General features: G+C 44.3%; 1 protein-coding gene across 1 annotated transcript in view; it reads left to right on the top strand.

Annotated features, from left to right (window-relative positions):
* dock1 (dedicator of cytokinesis 1) overlaps nt 1-16,241 on the top strand; it is a 161,737-nt gene that overhangs the window by 26,599 nt on the left and 118,897 nt on the right. The window contains exons 12-19 of the mRNA XM_068582553.1: nt 414-493; nt 3,137-3,262; nt 3,607-3,731; nt 7,050-7,148; nt 7,839-7,911; nt 10,365-10,468; nt 10,912-11,095; nt 15,771-15,868. Of these exons, the coding sequence (XP_068438654.1) occupies nt 414-493; nt 3,137-3,262; nt 3,607-3,731; nt 7,050-7,148; nt 7,839-7,911; nt 10,365-10,468; nt 10,912-11,095; nt 15,771-15,868 (889 nt within the window). The remainder of the gene's footprint in view (nt 1-413; nt 494-3,136; nt 3,263-3,606; nt 3,732-7,049; nt 7,149-7,838; nt 7,912-10,364; nt 10,469-10,911; nt 11,096-15,770; nt 15,869-16,241) is intronic.

Raw genomic sequence — 16,241 nt, 5'->3', positions numbered from 1 at the left:
GTATTAAGTTTCCCCTCTTTGAAAAGATTTAAAGGTCAAGCGTCCCACTGCTTCAGTGGCGCTATAAATGCTGACGGGGCATCATTTCCTAAACGATGATTTCTCTGTTTGTTTCTTCCATTACCCATCCTGCCTCCCCGCTAACTGCTAACAAGCGGCTTTGTGTCTGTCACGGCATTCGCATCACTCTTCGGTGTGTGTCTCTCTCTCTCTCTCTCCCTCTCTCTGTCTTCCCCCGTCTCTCTTCCATCCCACTCCCTCTCCTCACAAACCATCACCTTGTCGCTCCTCCTCCACTTTGTTCCTCTCCTTCTCCTCTGTGGTGTTGTTTGCCTGTCGTGTGCATACTGCAGGCTAGCGTTGGATGACGCCATTCGCCACAAGCAGCTGAACATCTCCCGTTTTTCACCCAGGGTGGCCGGGGAGAACGACTTCCTCCAGACAGTCATCAACAAAGTCATCACCGCCAAGGAAGTCAATCACAAAGGCCAAGGTACAGTGGAAGGTTCAGACACAAGCGCCGGGGCCAAGGAGGAAACTGTTCACACTATCAGACTTTTTATCAATAAAATGTGTGTCCTACTCACGCCACAACATTTTTTTACTGGTCCAGTATTGAGGGAGGGCGTTGCAGGCGGGAGCAGCGTCTCACCGTCACTGTTTGTCACTAAAGTGTTCGTTTCTGCCACTGACCGGCTTTGATTGTTGTTTTAAGTGTCTGACAACATTACGGGAAGAACCCGACAGAGAAGTGAGAATTGGTTGTTACCGTTCAGTCGATCCGGTTTCTGTTTCTGATTGTGTCCAAACGAGCCTCGCGTCCACATTGTCGAAATCAGCTAAATATCAGTGAATTGAATACATTTATCTATAATTACCAATGGATCCGATCAAGCGAAAAGTAAAGAAATATATTTTATTTCTCTTAAGGGTCCTTTCTGTAGTCTTGTTAAACACTTGTAATAACAAATTGAGCTTGTCAGAGGCAAACACACACACTTTTAGTGGATTATAATAATATAAGTGATTATAACGCAGCCTGTATACTGGATCAATTTCAATAACTCCCATAACCACCCATAAATAGATTCACTGCCTCCCCTTTAGTCACTTAGGGTCCAGGTTGAAGAATCACAAAGATACCCTTTAAGAAGGAGGACGCCATAACACTGATGGATGCTCCTTTTTTTTATTCTATAAATCTGTATTTTGGCATATTTTGACTGCTGTTTGAACATTGTGAATGTTACAAACTGAGCAATGTATCATTGTCAAATTTGCTATTATTATAAGTAAAAAACACATTTGTAGTTGTGAGTGCGCTCTTCCCTCCGGCTTTTCTCCGGTTACTTTTGGCATTGTTTTTAACGGCATTGCACCTATTGTGAAGTGCTATTATCTATGGAGAAAAAAATGAATTATTCATCTTTCATCTGGAGTAAATGTTTAAATATATCCCTACAAGGAGGGAGTCTAATTACGGTGAGAAGTTAATATATGTTAACAGTTTACTGTACTGCTGTCGTCCTCTTTAATACCTCCATTTTTAGATGTGTTCATACAAAGTACCACCAACCCCAATCGACTGGCAGGGCGTTGAAACTGTTCATCTCACTAATAAGGACATAATTCTTTGTTCAGAGCTCGCTCTATAAATCACCGCTCCTCCTATAAATAGTTGCCTCCATCACCATGACTACAGGATGTAAGTAATCCAGCTGTTAATTAAGCTGGTGAGTCTTCAGCAAAGACTGGATCTTATCAGTGAGTTGACATCTGTGGTTAGAAGAACACTATTAGCTGTCTGAGGGATTTGTGCTGGGAGTTGAGGGGGGGGGGGGGAGAGGGAGACAACATGACGGCCTCCGTGGTGTTGTCATGCCCGATGAAGATGTACTTGGATAAATGTCAGATCTGCTCCGACCCACTCTGGGTGGAGCGGCGGAGCAGCTGTTTCGGTCACGCTCGCATATCAAAAGGCTTCCAGCTCGGCTAGTGAGGGATGTGTCACTCACAACAATGCGGGTCCTGTGAAAGTGAAAGTGAATTAAGCCTCGGGGGTTCACACACACGCCACTCACTTTGGTGACCTGTGAAGGGGGCACGCTGCAGGATAACTTTAATTGGGACCCCCTCCCTTGCCCCTCCTTTTTATTTATTTATTTATTTGTGGTAATTTTCAGTCTTTTTAAGAGGTATGTGCTTCCGCCGCTTGGGAGAATATTTAGAGTGAGTGTGGTTACAGAGCTGAAGCTGGCACGCCGTGCAGTGTCTGCAGAAAAGAAGCTTTCCTTCCAACCGGGAGAAAGCGGCGCTGTCACTGGTGTTAAATTCTTAGGAAATATGGCCCACGAAAGCCCCCCGAAGGCCCTTTTGTTTCAGAATTATTCAGAGCCACAGAGGTTTCCTCTCAAGCTCCGGACGCTCAGGTCTTTTCAACACCAATTATATAAGTCCGGGAATAACGGCACAATTTAAATATTCAGCAATAAATGTCATTTATTCTCATATTAAAATATAAAGTGCCTGAAGTTGAAGTCTGAGGCTTTGCAGACATTATTAGGAATTTGGCAGTAGAACATAATAAATAAATAAATAAATAAATAAATATATATATATTCTTCTGTCAATCAATCATCAACCTTTTTTGTTCACTCTCCCAGTATTGGTGCTCAGAATTTGCACTTTTATTTGACCTCACAGATTTATTCTGTGACTTTTTGTGTGACTATTTTTGCAATTAATGTAACAATAAAAAACGTAAGCCGAGGCTGATAAGAACAGAGAGTCCTCCACAAAGGAGATCAAAGGTGCTCATCATGTACAGCCAGCATCAACCATCAAGGCTCAACACATGAATAAAATATTCCGTTGTGATTTGTCTTTATTTATACAATAACATCATTGATGTCACCAGGTATGGATTATGGAATTGTGGCCAGGCTTTCCTCAGCACATCCCTGAGGGTAGCTTTTATTTAGTATCTCGCCTTAGAGCTGTTAGATGACGCTCTTGACGGTGGGAAGCACCAGAATAAATCTCTCCTCCAGTGTTTTCCCGGGGCATGTTGCTCTCACACTGTCTCCTCCTGACGTTATCTGGGTCCCTCACCGCTTTACCGTGAATCCATCTCCAGGCCTGTGGGTGACTCTCAAGCTGCTTCCTGGAGACATCCACCAGATAAGGAAGGACTTCCCCCACCTGGTGGACCGATCGACAGCTGTGGCTCGCAAGATGGGCTTTCCTGAGATCATCATGCCAGGTGTTATAAATAGCTTCCTATCGCTGCATGTATCTGAATGTGTTGTATTACTTATTTGATTTGGATCATTCATTCAGAAAGTGAATTACAATTAAGAGTGACTATTTTATAAAATGTGAGTTGGGCGAGAAAAGGACATATCATAGTAAAGACAGTTATTTAATGGGCTGAAGTCACCCAAGAAGTATATGGTGCCAGATATGCACTTATGCCACCGAAGATTTAATGAGTTATGCAGTAATGGTATTATTATATATTCAAAATGGTGAACCATGAACTTTGGAAAACCTTTTAAAAAGTGAGGATGTCCTCCCATCTGACCGCCTTCTTTCCGTTTCCCAAAGGCGATGTGCGAAACGACATCTACGTGACTCTGGCGTTCGGGGATTTCGACAAGGGGAGCAAGACCAAGCCCAAAAACGTTGAAGTGATCATGTCCGTTTACGACGAGGACGGCAAGAAACTGGAGGTACGGCGGAGGAATGTTAACTTCCCTTATTTGGTATTTCACACGGGTTGGGCTCACTCTCAGCATTCTGGACACACAAAGCGTGCTGCAGCCGATCGGCCGCTCAGACGGTCTGTGATATAGCGGGCTTTCTTTAATCTCACACAGCTCAGCACGCCCCCTCACCGACCATCATAAAGCAGCGTGATGCACGGGCCAGACAGGACGCCTTTGCCACCCGTTAAAAATGACAGAATGCAATATTGGTGCCTTGTGGTTGATTGACTGGCAATTGCATTCGGCTCACCACTGCAGGACTCAACTCATTTCAGGGAGTCGGGTACAGACCCAAGCATGTGGTTAGGAGATGGAGGCAGCGTAGTTTTAAACTTTAAGGTGACAAGAGATGAGAACTCAGTTTTTTCCCTTCTGGTAAAATAATGACCATTGCTTAGGTGGAAAGATCACTTTCTCCCCACATCTATTTGTTTGTTACATATTTATTTGGATGAAAGTCTGTAGCGTCTGGGTTTGCAGCTTGATACCCATTAATTGCATTTAACTTTTTCTAGAAAATCCACAAAACACTTGAACATTAATCATGGCGGCTGCCAATTTGCAAGTTGGGGATTGTTTCATGGCCTTTTAACTCCATTCCTTTTGAATCATGTGCCTTTGTTTTATCCAAAGTCTCCAACCAGTGACCCCTTCCTCAGATGTTTAATTATAATCAACCTCTGCTTTCTTTAACTCTTGCTCTCTTGTTCTGCAGAGGCCAACAGTTAATGGGGATATGAGAGGTTTAGAGTTGGACATGAGGAGGCGTGTTTCTGTGGGAGTGGGTGCTTACGTGTCTGTGAATGTACTGTTTATGATTTAGAGACTTTTGAATGAACTCTTTCTTGATTTTTTTGAGGCCACAGTTCTTGTAATAGTTTGCGTTAAGTTAAAGGTACTGCGAGGAACTTTTTAAAAACAGGTTTTCTCAAGGGAGTCTGGCATCTTGGAAACACTACGGCTTTTTTTAACCACAAAATTTGACATAACATGAAAGTTCCTCATAGTAGCTTTAAGGTATATCTGGTATTTTCTATAAAGTCTACGGGTGTTATTGTTGTTCTGGGCTGTGTACGTGAAGTGAGAGTGTAAGTTACAAGGACTGATGATGGAGAGGTGGATTTAGATGAGCCATTGGTGGTCCTGGGGAGGCCTCTCCTAAATAGCCAATCGGAGGAGAGGGCTATTACCCGTAGCTGCCTCAATTATACACATTAGTCTTAAATTGAGAGGCTGCGTCGGTGATTTGGCTCGGCAGGCATGGGAAGTGTGAGGATCAGTGGTGATTATACTGTAAATATAGTTCCCAAGCAGCAAATGGCAGTGATGATCCTGGCTTCTGTCAGATGGTACAGGAAGCAAATGACAATACAGACATTGCGTACTCACGTTGGGATTATTTTTGGATGTTAAATTTGTGGTTTAATTTGTAATGAATTACATGGAGACATCTTTTAGATGGAAAAAAAGGTTTTCTAATATTCAAGTGCGCTTCTCATTTCTATATGTAGTAGTGATACTGTTTTATTTGATACTGTTTTATTTACATTTTATACTACACAGTCTAATAGTCATCTACAAGAAGCTGTACTGTGTTTATGTTGTGTATGTTGCACCTACAGTACAGTAAACAGGTGTGACTTGCTCTCTCAGTCTGGTGCCAGCATAATACATACGTTTTGGTCCAGGTTTCAAAATGATGAGTCACCCAAAAATAGTAAATGCCCTGAATAACAACATTTGTAAAGAGGATCATCTCAGTGCTACTGCAGTAGCTACGATTTTTAAACAAAATAGAATTTGATACTTGGGGGTTAAACACAGTTTGGGTTGACTGCCCAGCTCTTTTCAGTCGGTGTCAATGGAACATTTAACTGCGTATTTAAACCCTGCGAGTGCCTCCGAGATGTAAAGATTTGAGTTGTTGACAGCCGTCAACAGTGATCAAGTGACGTTGATCACATCTACGGGGATCATGGCCATGTGTCCCTGCAGCTCCCTTCAGCATCTTGTCTTGCAGTTGCTGAGTCCCATCTGTTTTGTTCTCCAGGGATCAGGGCTAATTGGTCAACGTCTTCCTCTTCCTTCCTGGATTGAATGTCTGAAACTGTTTCAGTCTGATCTTTTAATAATATAAACTTTCTCTTGAATTCAACTTAACCTTCAGTCTGTTTTGATTTCATCAAGTGGTTCATGTAATGTAAAAAAAAGAAGCCTTCATGCACGAGGCACTTGAAAATAGCCAGATTAAATTGCTCACATTGATGCAAGGTTTATATTAGGTTAAAGCTTTTGTGTATTTTTCTCTGGCTGTTTCTGTCTCGGTCTCAGCCCTCTTATCTCATCCATTCTTCTCTGGTCTCTTTCTGCCTCTTTAGTCATCCCTCCTCTGTCCCAAAAAAGATTTGTGATGCTGGACAGGGACTCATCACCCCCAACGTATCAGCACCTCCCCACACACAACCTGCGGCAACACCGCGACCACTTTCCTGTCTTTGTCTCTCCGAAATCTGAAGCCGCCATGAATCCTGGCCTTTTTAGTGAAGGGGAAAGGGTTGCTAGAGATAGCACCTGCCCCACCCCCAGATCTGCTCGGCGGGGCCAGGGGAGACAGGGGCCCGTTATTCCTCATAATAGCTGGTTGTCAGAAGCCATTAGTGTTGGAGTATTTTAGCAGCACCGTGGCCAAGAAGTCAGCTGGAGTAGTGGGGAGGAAAGAGGTAGGCTGGCTGAGCGCGGATTGAAAGAAACTAAGACATGTGCGCCATCCGCTGTCACTGAAGCCCTCCTGCCAAATCCCCCGGTAGGGGGTGTGCGCATAGTATTTTACATACGCACCCTGACCCGTTGTCGAAACTCAGGGGACCCAGGAGGAAGACCAATTTACACGGCTGGTTCCATCAGCAGCAGCTGGTGTGCTTCCCTGCGCCTGGCTTCCCTCCACTTCTCACTGCATAGGAGCCACAGCTCCTTAAATAATGTATTTCTAATTCATTTCTTATTTCCACAATGCTGTCATAAGATTGGCAGCCAACAGGCAGGTGTGCATGCATTAACTGCATCCAGGCTTTTAAAGGCCAATACTAGATAAGCTTTCTGCCTCAGGGGACTAAATTTGATGAAATAAATGCAAGTCAATTTTCCACATGCTGCAGGTGTGCTGATGGTTTGACAGTTCTAATAACTCAACCATCATAATTTTGCCACTTAGAACACACTCGCTGCTATGCCAGTATAACCATATATTCGCATTGTGATTTGTGTATTTTCTTTCTCGTCTAGAATGTCATTTTCCCTGGAGCTGGAGACGAGGGGATCAATGAGTACAAGTCTGTCATTTACTACCAAGTGAAGCAGTCCCGCTGGTTTGAAACAATAAAGGTGTGTCACTCTCCTTACCTCTGCAGTGGTGAATATTCATCCATTTGAAAAATGTATATGAGCTAATTTACTACAAATCACACATACTTTACATCACAAGTAACCGTTTTGCAAACCAGGGCTCCAGACTTTGTTTCACAGACCCAGAAGCGTGCTGTAAAACAATACTTTGTCGTTATCATCTATGGCTGTTAGTGGCAGAATAAAAACAACATTAACATGTTGAGGAATGAAATTATGACATTTGCCAGTGAAATGCCGTGCCTTGTTTTAGTTTATGTGAAGCACTTCGTAATCAATAACGGCGACGTAAGACTTTTTGTTCCCAAAGTACAAATAGCTCAGCAGTGTGTTTCATTACAGAACAGAACATAACAGGAGTAAATGCTCCTCTGAACAGAAACTCTCGGCCCTGCTGTGTGTTTAGCTCCATTAGCGGTTAGCTCTCGTTTGTCCCAGAGGCGTCACGGGACAGTTTGTCCCTGTATACATTTTCTATCAACATGACGACGTTAGTCGCGCTCTGTTGCAAGCCATTCTACTCGTCATTAGTTTTCAAATCATTTCTAGAGAGTATGAACAAGAATTTGGGGCTCTTTCTGCTCCCGGCGTGCCCTGAAAAACAAATGTGCATAGCGAGTTCTGATTCATGGGTGACGATGCCTCACACTTTTCTGTCCTTCAACTCAGGTCGCTATCCCGATCGAGGACGTGAACCGGAGCCACCTGCGGTTCACCTTTCGCCACCGTTCATCGCAGGACTGTGAGTACGAATGTCTGCGCTCTGAATTATCCGTTTTGCCAATGAACAGCTGCACAATTGGCTGCTAATCTATCCGCAGCATAAAATAATGGAAGATATCCAATCGGAGCAGATGTGCTGCTCAGTGATAAATACTTTGAAGCTCACCCTTTGTCACATTCTCTCTCCACACATCAGCATCATGAAGTGGCTTGTCAGAGACTACAGCTGGGACGTGATACATGCCCGAGGACCCAGTTGTTTATTGGGACCAGTGTAGGGCTGAATGCAGCCAATGTTGTATCTCCTTCTGTTTTTAACACCCTTTCTCGATTTTATGGCGTAGAGGGCACAGAAGCCTGCTATTGGCAGCCCTGCCGTCCCATCTGCCCGCCACACGGCGAGGCCATCCCTCCAGCAGCAGGAGCGGTGCAGGCTAAAATAATTTTTGGTTGGGTACCGGGAGCCACGACCGGTGTATAATACGACACGCGCATCGAACAATCGGGTCGTAGTGCACGGAAGGCGAAGCAGAATTGGGAGGATGTCAGTGGAGGGATGTATACCTTTCCCTTTAGTAAAGCAATCAGCAGCTGCCGTCATCCTCCGGTTCCAAAATCCTTCAGCTCCGTTTTCCTCCTCGCAGGTGGTTTGAGGGAAAACGGCCCAGGTCTCCGAGCTCACTGCTGGCTTATAATCCACTTGGAGAGCCTTCTTGTCATGCTTGGCACCTTGCTTCTGCGGGGACTAATGCTGTTACGAGGCATGCCTTTGAAACTCTGTGACTTGCTGTTATCGTGCTGTAATGGTTGATTTAGAAACTGGCTCACCTCAAGTGACTCTGGGAATGGAGGGGCATGCTGATGCTGCCAAAAGTTTAATAGGGGGATATGTTGGAAACACGTATTGGCCGGATTATATATATTTGTAGGTGGTGTATGCCTTTTATTTCCTTGTCCGGGAGTGTGTTGTATCCCATCACAGAGACACCTGGTCATTCGCATCCCTGGACACATTTATCTAACTTCCAAGTTTCTGATTGGCTGCATCTGTGCAGGCGTCAAGCCACCTGGGCTTTCCCGCCCGGAATTGCCTTTTGGATTCATGGGTACCTGTAAATACTTTCAAATCTGTTGCATATGCCACTTATAAACTAAACAGTATATACAGCATATACTTCTGGATTTGAGGTTCTCAAATCTCCTCGTTTCTGTTTCATTGGGCTACGACATGAGGAGTCGGGTGGGGGAGGGGAGGTGAGGGGGGGTCGTCTTTAAAAGGTACACACAACATAAATTTGAACTGACAAGGCCACCTTAGAGGTGAAAGCCTGCAGAACTTCCAAACAAACTTGACTTTGATGCGCTGAAAAAAAAAGGCTTCTCTGTCCTGAAAGTGACCCCTGCCCCCAAAGAAATGCAGATTTACTTCTCTCTGTAGGAAGTCACTAATAAATAGTTCTCAACTGGGTGGCATGCATACAGTGTTTTCCCTCCTCTGGTTCCTCTCAAGCCAGCCCGGCAATTATTCACCGGCGGAGCTGCAGGCAGCAAACCAATGAGGTGATTTATGCAGATAGAATGCGTGAGATATTTCGATGAATCACATCTCCCTGCACGTAAATTTGAGCTTGTTGATCCATGATGATATATGTTGGCCTCTCCAGACGCTGCTTGGTTACAGGACAAAGTCATAACTCTCGTGTCTTGTTTATGCAGCGCTTCCCCCTCAACGAACCCAAACAGCGTTGTACACACGCGCATGTATGTGTGTGTGTGTGTGGGCTTGCATGTGCAAGCACGCTCGAGCAATGATGATCCTTTCTTCGCCCTGGAGGGATTACACAAACTGTTCACCGCTGCTTGCCTGAGACCAAGTGCTCGTGTTTATTCATACGCTTACAGCAAGTGGACATGTGGGGGATCTAAATCCGAACCTTGTGGCTTCTATATGATTAATAAGCTACTTAGAGAAAAGTGTTCCTTTCTTTTTAAAATGAGCAATTTTTTTTATTTTTTATCTTGTGTTTATGATGAAATCAATCGCAATTATGATCGCTCAGATGCTGCATTTATCGGTTTGTAATTAACACAATTTCTTTCATTGCACCTCCCACCTTTCCCACAATTCATTCACAGCCATGTTTATTTGCTCCTAATGCTGTCAAAATAGATCTTTTATGTACCGATACTGTCACAGTATTACAAGAGACATCAGGAGGGAACAATACTTTAAGCTGACTCCGAGCCTGTTATGATGAGATTGACATTTGGGATTATTTGTTTTTATTTGTCTGCGAGCTTGTTCATAATTCAAAGTCAGCCTCGCAGCATGGTTTACTGCAATAAGACGCACAATTTGCATGTGAACAAACGTGACATGATTCATTTGCAAATATTCACCAAAAGCAAAGTTTTTTTTTTTTAATGAGCAGGAAAGTGATGTCGCTGTTTTTCTTCGTCTTCTTCCCGCAGCCAAAGACAAATCGGAGAAGATATTTGCTCTGTCTTTTGTGAAGTTGATGAGGTACGATGGGACCACTCTGAGGGACGGCGAGCACGATCTCATCGTGTACAAGGTAAATAAGAAGTAGCCCGTATTACAGGCAGCTGTCCGCCTGCTGTTCTGCTGTACCAGCCCAGCCGCCCACATGACCACAGTCCAGGTTGAAGAATCCCATTTGTAGTTATAGTAGTAGTAATAACGGCTTCTCTGCCTTCCATGGAGAATCGCATGGTTGATACGCATCCACCCTCGCAATGAAATTACTTTACATTCCAATTAAAATTCCTTGTATAATAATACCTTTTATCTTAATTTAAAAGGTCGATGTGGGAAAATGTTTCTTTATGTTTTGCATTGCCATTGTCAGTCAACGTTACTTTTTGGTAAATAAATCTCACATGCAACAGCGAGCAGTAAACATAATTGAAAGCATATAAGCACAGTGATAGAACATAACACTTCATGACAACATGACGAGCAGCTACGGCTTTCCATTGTCTCTTCCTGGAAAACCAGGCAGAAGCAAAGAGGTTGGAGGACTCGTCTCTGTACTTGAGCCTTCCGGCCACCAAGCTGGAGCTGGAGGAGAAGGGCTACTCCACCACGGGGAAAAACTCCCAGAACCTGGGCAACTGCTCCATCAGCAAGGACTCCTTCCAGATCTCCACCCTGGTCTGCTCCACCAAGCTCACACAGAACGGTAACGGCTTCCATGCTTCACAATCGCATTTGCTTACTGTTGCCAGTCTAGCAGAGTCATTTCTCAGTGTGCTGCGAAGATCTACATTCAATAAGCTAAAGAAATCCCCATCGCTGCCTCTGTAGCTAATGGATGAGGGGTTTTGGCCTGTTTTGGCCCCGCCCCCCAGCCTTTACACATGTTTATACATCCCAGCAGACATCACTGTGAACCCTATTGGACATGTCACAGTCACTCTAAACAGAACCATCCTAAATATCTGCGTTGCTCTCCTCTGCCCGTTCTCCCTTGTTCCTTTTTTTGGTATGCAGGACTGAGTCACCATTTTAATTAGAGCCTAAACGAAAGCTTCCTCGTTCCTCTCGGTTTTGTTTGGCCACGGCCTGAAAGAGAAAGAGAGAGAAGGAAGCAGATTCACCGCAGGCTGGCTTTGACTCAAATTGAAATTAATTGTTTTGCTTGCCCAAAGCAACAACCTGTTTGAATACGGAGTTCATCGAGTCCTAATGTTTTTATTCATGGTAACACAAAGATCATTTTAAATAGTCAGGCGAGGGCAACAAGGATACGCTCAGAGGGAACTGTCGAACTGTTGTTTTGTGTAGCCGAGCTCTTTTTGTGTAATTCTTATGTATCCCCGTAAAAAGAGAAGCACTACGAACCTGTTCATTTTATTCATGTGCATGATATGATATCATCCTTTTGAATATTTAAATCCTCCCTTCAGGAGCAGGTGGTATTGCAAAAGTAAAGTAAAGGCCAGGGAAGATCAGCAACTTGTGGTCTATTAAATACAACAACGTCCTCTCTTAAAGTTTTACATTTTATTAAAGGATAATTACACCTCTTTATAACTTGACACCGCCCGCCAAAGTGAACGAGGAACATAGAAACATCGCTTTGTTGTTCAGCCAGACTGTCCACACCACTTTATCCAAAGGCAAGTACACCCTGAATGTAGGTGATAATCCCTCGTTGCGCGGAAAACTATGCATGCTCATTAAGGCAAAAACAAGAGGTCAAGGTTAATCCAGTAGTTTTAATCTGTTCGCCACAATGGCTGTTTACAACAGTGTTCCAGATAGGTTTGGCCCACCTGGAGGTTTGCTTAAGAGCGTTGTGATCTTGTGTGACAGCTTGTGTTTCTTGCTCCCTTTTACTTTAAGCAATCTAAGCAATTAACTGTCATACATCCTCTTGAAATATTAAAATACCTGCGTGGTTGTTGGATCTGGATGCGCCACAGATAGTCCTAAATCAGTGGATTTTCATCTGACTGGCTTTGAGCCAGAGGAACAGCTGTCTGCATCCATCTTCTTCAGTAAAAGATCGTGTCTCTACCAGCCACATACTAATGCGGAGCCCTCGTGTGACCTCGTGGAAATTGCTGTTGTCGTCCAATAGAGAGTAGAATGGGAGGAAAAAAGTAGATTTTTCATTGTTGCATTCCTAGATGTGGCCCAGATAACATGCACAACAAATAATCTTAAAGCCACAGAAACAAGGTCACTGCAGAACCCAAAACGTGTTACATCTATTCCAGGGGAGGCTTTTGTTGCTGTGAGCATTTTATTGTGTATAAGGAAGGGGGCATTGTGTGTGTAGTTACAGTTCCCTTTGAGGGTTATTAAGGTACAAGTCGTCATTTATGTACAGTTGTGTGTGTGTGTGTGTGTGTGTGTGCCCTCCTCCTCGGCTCGGTGGCTGGTGATGTCAGCGGCCTCAGTTTCATAAGCATAACCCGCCCACTCCCATTGCAGCCGATAGGGAAGTCATGTCAGTCGCTCAAACCCTAGTCTAAACTGCAGATGTCCAATATTTAACATGAAGACATTCATCACCATTTCCTCTCCCTGTTGTCCACTTAACATTTCCTTTCTACACGTTTCCCTCGTTGTTCCTGTGGGAGAGCCGCCGGTGTCGGCAGCAGCAGCGTGTGTCCCGGCGAGAAGATTCAAGCCGGTAGAGCGGCTCCTCTGCTGATATTTACCTGACACTTTGTGGCGCTAATTTGCAAGGCACCAGTAGGTGCTCGGGGATCAGGACGCCTCGTCGGCACTGCACACTGAGTTTGATTAAACAGAGAGGCGTGTGTGTGTGTGTGTCTGTCTCCCACGGGAGGTCATCCCACGCCAAAGCTCGAGGAAAAGGTTTGAGCTCTTTTAATAAATCAATGCAGAGCCAATCTCTCTCTCCGTCTGCGTCCGTCTGCTTTATTAAAGCCTAGAGCTTCTTTTAAAACTCCCACCGTTTCCTTCTAATCTGATTCATCATCTTCAATTTCAGATGCTCCTTCTCGGCGATCGGAGCGCATATCGACGATCCAAGGGATGATCGTCAATTGTTTTTTTTTACTACGCTGATGTAAAGGCAATTTTAATAACTCCAACAGATTTAGAAATATAAAATCCTTAATTAAGAACCAATTGGATCTCTGATCTTCATGAACCAACATGTTGCTCGTAGGAGTAGTTCATGTTACTGTGGCTTTAAATTCTGATATTAAAGATAAGATAACGATGTTAAACATATGGAACATGATACTCTGAGGAGTTTTAAATGCTGTTTAGAGGAGATATTGTTATTCACTATTGTTTTATGCTAAAACATTTTGAAGAGGCTGTTAACAATCTTTGATTATTTTAACGCTATTGCTTGCAACCAGCTCGTAGCCTGGACCTAGTTGGTAATCGGCAACTAGTTGATGGACACTTCTAAATCGACAAATCCTTATTGTAGCATCGTAATTCTCTTAGCAACAATGTTCAACAGTCCTGTTCTTGTGCTTCTTCTTTCTGTAAGTGAAGCAGGTTGGTTTTTGAGGTGTTGACCAGACGATGATAAATGGGCTTACAGAGGCCTGACCGAAGCACCCAGCTATTAGTTTGACAGCCCCGTCTTCCTCCTGGGGCCCTGCCGCCCGACGGGGAGGACGGGGACGGCCCTTTGAATGCCCCTTCAACAGACTGCTTGCTTCATACACATGACACCTCATCCCTGATCCCCACATCTGAGATGAAACACTCTTTATTTTTAATTAAGCTAGATTTATGCATGCGGTCTCCCGGCGCTGGGAGCTCTTGTGAAGTGGCTGCTGGCTCGTCGCTGGGTGTTTGCAGTGTGCTCCACTAAACGGATGCTGGAGGAGAAGCAGAGATATAATGGCAGCAGAGCTGGGAGCGGACGGTGCCCGCCGAAAGACAAATTAGCATCCCGTTCCTACCTTAGCTGGAAGGAGAAAAAATATTGAATTATGATTTAAGTTAAGTTTTAAACTAGAGAAGTAATATTTATACTGCTTAAAGCTGCTTTTGCGGCACTGTATTTAAAAAACCTTGCACTTTTAAACTCATTACGAAATACAAGGCTATAACTGTTCATGTAAAAGTGAACAAGCTATTCAGACTTAATGGTTGTGTTTGTGTGTTAAAACATGTGCAAAAAAAGCTCTTGTCAGGCAAGTTTTATCGCAAACAAACATTTAAATGGCAATGGGAAGTCGTTTGCGTTTCAGTTGTTCAGTGACAATGCGACCTATTTTTCCAGAATTGATTATTCCACCACTCTCCATCTGCCACTTCTGCAGCTTTTTTTATTTTTTATATTCGGCTGGCTACAAAGACATCCATTCTCAAGCAAGATATTGTTTGTGGCTGGCACTTCCATGCATGGCGCATCACACACACACACACACACACACACACACACACACACACACACACACACACACACACACACACACACACACACACACACACACACACACACACACACACACACACACACACACACACACACACACACACACACACACACACACACACACACACACACACCATGCCTCACTGTCTCGTGTGTTACAGAGGGCGTGACCTCTACCGGCAGCGCCCCAGCGATGATTTATTCTCATTTCATTACACGTGTCTCTCTGAGTGGCTAACCCTGTCGTTTTTATACCTATACCTCCTTGGGGAGGGGGGATCCCTGGTTATTTTCGATAGGGGTCTTGTGACTGGACCCTGGTAGGTTGTCAGGTTTGCAGATGACGGGCATACATCACTTTCTCACCAGGTTTCATCGGCTCTCACGGAGCCGATCGGCCATGGCGAGCAGAGAGAGGGAGAAGCTGCTGTTCCATGCAGGCGAGGCTAATAAAACATAATAAATCTGCTACATGGGGTTTCTGGACAATAGCTGCAGCAATTAGTCATCATCATTTATGAGTCCGATGTCTTATAACTTGAAAAAAGATCCGACTGGGTTTCACAGGCTGGCGCTTACTAACCCTGAACAAATGGACATTTTGAGGCTCCCAATTTGATAATCTGCCAAAGGTGGACTGAACGAGCGCTCCCTCGAGCGTGATTAATCGCATCGTGACTCATCCTCTTGTGACTAAATTCATTTTCCATGATTGAAGTAAGCGATCTAATAGAATGACTTGCGCCACGTTTAGGAAATTCACTAACTGACTTGTGTGAAGGGCGGGGGAGACGTCTCAAACAAATGGCCCCACAACACTCATTACATTCAAATGTTCAACCTTAATTGTCATTTCTCGCTGCCTCTCAATCCCTCTTCACGCCGCGTTACCGTTGGCAGGATGAACATCACGCTGCGCTTTGTGGTAATGGCTTTTTTTATAACATTTTTTGCTTGTTTGTTTTGGTTTCAGTGGACTTGCTCGGCCTGCTGAAGTGGCGCTCCAACACCAGCCTGCTGCAGCAGAACCTCCGTCAGCTGATGAAGGTGGACGGTGGCGAGGTCGTCAAGGTCAGAGGGCAAAAGTCATTCCTGCAATGTGCTGACGACTTTTGTTTGTTTTTAACGATGAGTCACAAAACTCTAACGGTCTTAACTCACCACCTCTTTTTCTTTTTTTTTTTTTTTACAACTCTTGTATCCTTGAAAATGTACCTTCTCTCCGAACAGACTGACAAAACAAATACAAAATATATACCTCAACAGCTGGCGACATAAACAAGGCAGTCCCAATCCTGTGTGGTGTTCCTGAAGGTTACAGCTTCTTGGCAGCAGATTCACGAAGGGTTTCGCTGCCTGTCGGAGGGAGCAGGATGCTAAGGAGGGAAACGCACAGTGCAGCGCAGGGCGGGAGATGACTTGCTGTCAGACGTGTACGCAGGCC

Source organism: Clinocottus analis, unplaced genomic scaffold (genome assembly GCF_023055335.1).
Source record: "Clinocottus analis isolate CAN_PGR_092001 unplaced genomic scaffold, fCliAna1.0.p SCAF_19, whole genome shotgun sequence".
NCBI lineage: Eukaryota > Metazoa > Chordata > Actinopteri > Perciformes > Cottidae > Clinocottus > Clinocottus analis.
This window is presented reverse-complemented; position numbering and strand designations above follow the sequence as displayed.